At 33.5% G+C, this 3,011-nt stretch overlaps 2 protein-coding genes across 2 annotated transcripts; one reads left to right on the top strand and one right to left on the bottom strand.

Moving 5' to 3' along the window:
* The first annotated feature begins 64 nt into the window (after positions 1 to 64).
* LOC131806210 (histone H2A) lies at positions 65 to 439 on the top strand. The gene has a single exon (XM_059130169.1). The coding sequence runs from the start codon at positions 65 to 67 to the stop codon at positions 437 to 439; it is 375 nt and encodes a 124-aa protein (XP_058986152.1).
* A 1,573-nt stretch (positions 440 to 2,012) lies between these two features.
* On the bottom strand, positions 2,013 to 2,420 carry LOC131806094 (histone H4). The gene has a single exon (XM_059130009.1). It carries the CDS (start codon positions 2,383 to 2,385, stop codon positions 2,074 to 2,076), a length of 312 nt encoding a protein of 103 aa, XP_058985992.1. The 5' UTR covers positions 2,386 to 2,420; the 3' UTR covers positions 2,013 to 2,073.
* Between the last annotated feature and the right edge of the window lie 591 nt (positions 2,421 to 3,011).

The following is a 3,011-nucleotide window of genomic DNA, read 5'->3' as shown; positions in this document are numbered from 1 at the left end:
AAATTTTTATCATTTGTGTTTTTCAGTGCTTAAGTGAAGTGTTTAAAACTAAAATAAAGTGAAAATGTCTGGTCGTGGTAAAGGTGGCAAAGTTAAGGGAAAGGCAAAGTCCCGTTCCAATCGTGCTGGTCTTCAATTCCCCGTCGGTCGTATCCATCGTCTGTTGCGCAAAGGCAACTATGCTGAGCGTGTTGGTGCCGGTGCTCCCGTCTATTTAGCCGCTGTCATGGAATATTTGGCTGCTGAAGTCTTGGAATTGGCTGGCAATGCTGCCCGTGACAACAAGAAGACTCGTATCATTCCCCGTCACTTGCAATTGGCCATCCGTAACGACGAAGAATTGAACAAATTGCTGTCTGGCGTTACCATTGCCCAAGGTGGTGTATTGCCAAACATCCAAGCTGTTCTCTTGCCCAAGAAGACCGAAAAGAAAGCCTAAATTATTCGAAAGGTATTATGGAAATGAAGAAGAAGAATACAGACCATCGTATGATTCCATAGAAAAATCAACCAATCCGTCCTTTTCAGGACGACAAAAAATATTTGAAAAGAGAAAGAAAATTGCGTCAAGCTACATTTGTATGAAAAAATAAAAATTCTCAATAATGAGAGACGTTGGCAGAATAACTGTTTTTCGTTGTCAGTTGCATATTTGTGTTGTCGTTGTTGTTGTCTCTTATGATTTCAGGAATAGAGCGAGCGAGAGAGGAGAGATCGTGGCGTCACCAAATGAGTATGTATAACATGAAGAAGAAGCATGTGGCAGTTGGTGGTGGCTTCGCAGTAATTTTATGTGAAAAAATCGTACCCCGGCGCATTCTTTGGGGAAAAGGCATAAAGTAGATGATTTGCAAGGGAATTTTGGCGGCAAAGTAGTGTTTTGGTGGAAATAAATCGACGCATACATGAAAATAAAAGCGCATTGTGGTGCTATGGAAAATTTTAAACACAAAAATAGAACAAAAGTAACATAGTAAAATGAAAATTAATGAAAATAATTACAAAGAAAAATAAAATAACGTAAATTAATAATTAAATTAAAATAAAATAAGAAAATTTTTAAAAATTAAGGCAAATATTAATGAAAATTTAAGCAAATTTTAATGAAAATATTTAAAGATAAATTAAAGAATTTTTGAATAATAAATACATTTTATGAAAATAAAAGATACTTTAAATGAAATCACAAATTTTTAAATTAATAATAAGGAAATAAATAAAATAATTTTAAATTAATAATAAGGAAATAAATAAAATAATTTTAAATAAAACGAAAATGTGATTTAAAAAAAAAAATCTAATGAAAAATTAAATAGAAATTAATTGAAAATTAAATAAGAAAATTGAACATAAATAAAATAAAATTCATTTAATGAAGAATTTTTAAATAAAATTCAACGATTTTAATTTTCGATACAATTTTAAAGGAAATGATTAGTGAATAATTTGCAAATTTTTAATGAAATTTTTAAAATAATATGAATCAACGATCTATTTAATAAATATTTTCAACAATTTCAAATTAAATTTTGAGAAAGATTCAACAATGTTTGAAAAAGTCAAAATGAAATTCCTTTGCTACCACAGCATGGTTGTTCTTTAGTAATATCAACTAAATAATACCAATACATACATAAAGCGACGCTATGTTATACTCATATTATACGAAAAGGAAGAAGAAGAATAACTAAATGTGTTTAGCGATGTGAGTTGCCGACGGCATGTTTATGATCGGGAATAAAATACGAGACATCGGTAAAACAAGGTTTTCGGTGAAAATATTCTGGAGAAAATTGAAACGAGTAAGTATTTATATTTTTTCTTTATTTGATTTTTAGACATTTTTCATGAATTGTGAGAAAAAAATACGAGAAAGCTGAAAAAGAAAATTATTAGAAATTTTAAATAAAATTCCTATATTTCCTAAGGTAAGTGTTTATTTTTTATTTATTTTAATTTAAAAAATAGTTTTCAACAAGAAAGTATCTCTTTTTTGATATATTTTGTGGTCCTGAAAAGGACCGATTGTTTTGTTGTAAAAAAAGATTTCTCCAAATTGCGTCAAGAATTTGTTTAACCGCCGAAACCGTACAAGGTACGGCCTTGTCTCTTCAAAGCATATACGACATCCATAGCGGTGACGGTTTTACGCTTAGCATGTTCGGTGTAGGTGACAGCATCACGAATAACGTTTTCCAAAAACACCTTCAGAACACCACGAGTTTCTTCGTAAATCAGGCCAGAGATACGTTTTACACCGCCACGACGAGCCAAACGTCTAATAGCTGGCTTGGTAATACCTTGGATGTTATCACGGAGCACTTTCCTGTGACGTTTAGCGCCACCTTTTCCCAAGCCTTTACCACCTTTACCACGACCAGTCATTTTTTCACTTTAGTTTATTTCACTTATCACTTCACGAACAGTTTGAGCACTAATGTTTTTTTCCGGCGATTCCGCTCGTATTTATACAAAATTTGAGGCTCTCTCCAACCATTTAACGCACAAGTAAAGTATGTACAGTTATATGTGTGTGTGTACATTTGCCGTTAGTATTGTATGTTCTCTCTTGTGTGTGCGTGTACATTTGGTATACGGATAGGTAAGAATTCACTAACATATCAACCCCGAAAGTTGATGCTAACAGCACAATTTTCTATAAATACTCGTTTTCGTGGCGATGGCAACGTTATTACAGTGTCTACCGTGTTTGTGTGCAGTTCGTGAAATAACATCTCTTCGGCAGTGTTAATTCGTATAGTGGTGGTTGTTCATAGTGGTGTTTGCTGTGGTGGTTGATTGCGGTGGCGATTGCTGTGCTGTGGTGGTGGTCTTTCAAAAGGCGAGAAATTTTGTTATTTTGCTGGAATAAGGCAAAATTGGTTTGGGTGTCTCGAAAAGTTGAGAAGCCCATAGAAGGCAGCAAAATTGGATTTTTGCTAATTACAAGGCACACAAACGAGTATTTGAGCAGTGGTGGTTTCTGGAGACCACAAATCAACAGTGCTGGC

Source organism: Musca domestica, unplaced genomic scaffold (genome assembly GCF_030504385.1).
Source record: "Musca domestica strain aabys unplaced genomic scaffold, Musca_domestica.polishedcontigs.V.1.1 7, whole genome shotgun sequence".
Lineage (NCBI taxonomy): Eukaryota > Metazoa > Arthropoda > Insecta > Diptera > Muscidae > Musca > Musca domestica.
Note: the sequence above shows the minus strand (reverse complement) of the source record. Positions and strands in the feature narration are given on the sequence as shown.

Coding starts and splice junctions, on each gene's coding strand:
- LOC131806210 (XM_059130169.1), top strand. CDS start 65: ATGTCTGGTCGTGGTAAAGGTGGCAAAGTTAAGGGAAAGGCAAAGTCC.
- LOC131806094 (XM_059130009.1), bottom strand. CDS start 2,385: ATGACTGGTCGTGGTAAAGGTGGTAAAGGCTTGGGAAAAGGTGGCGCT.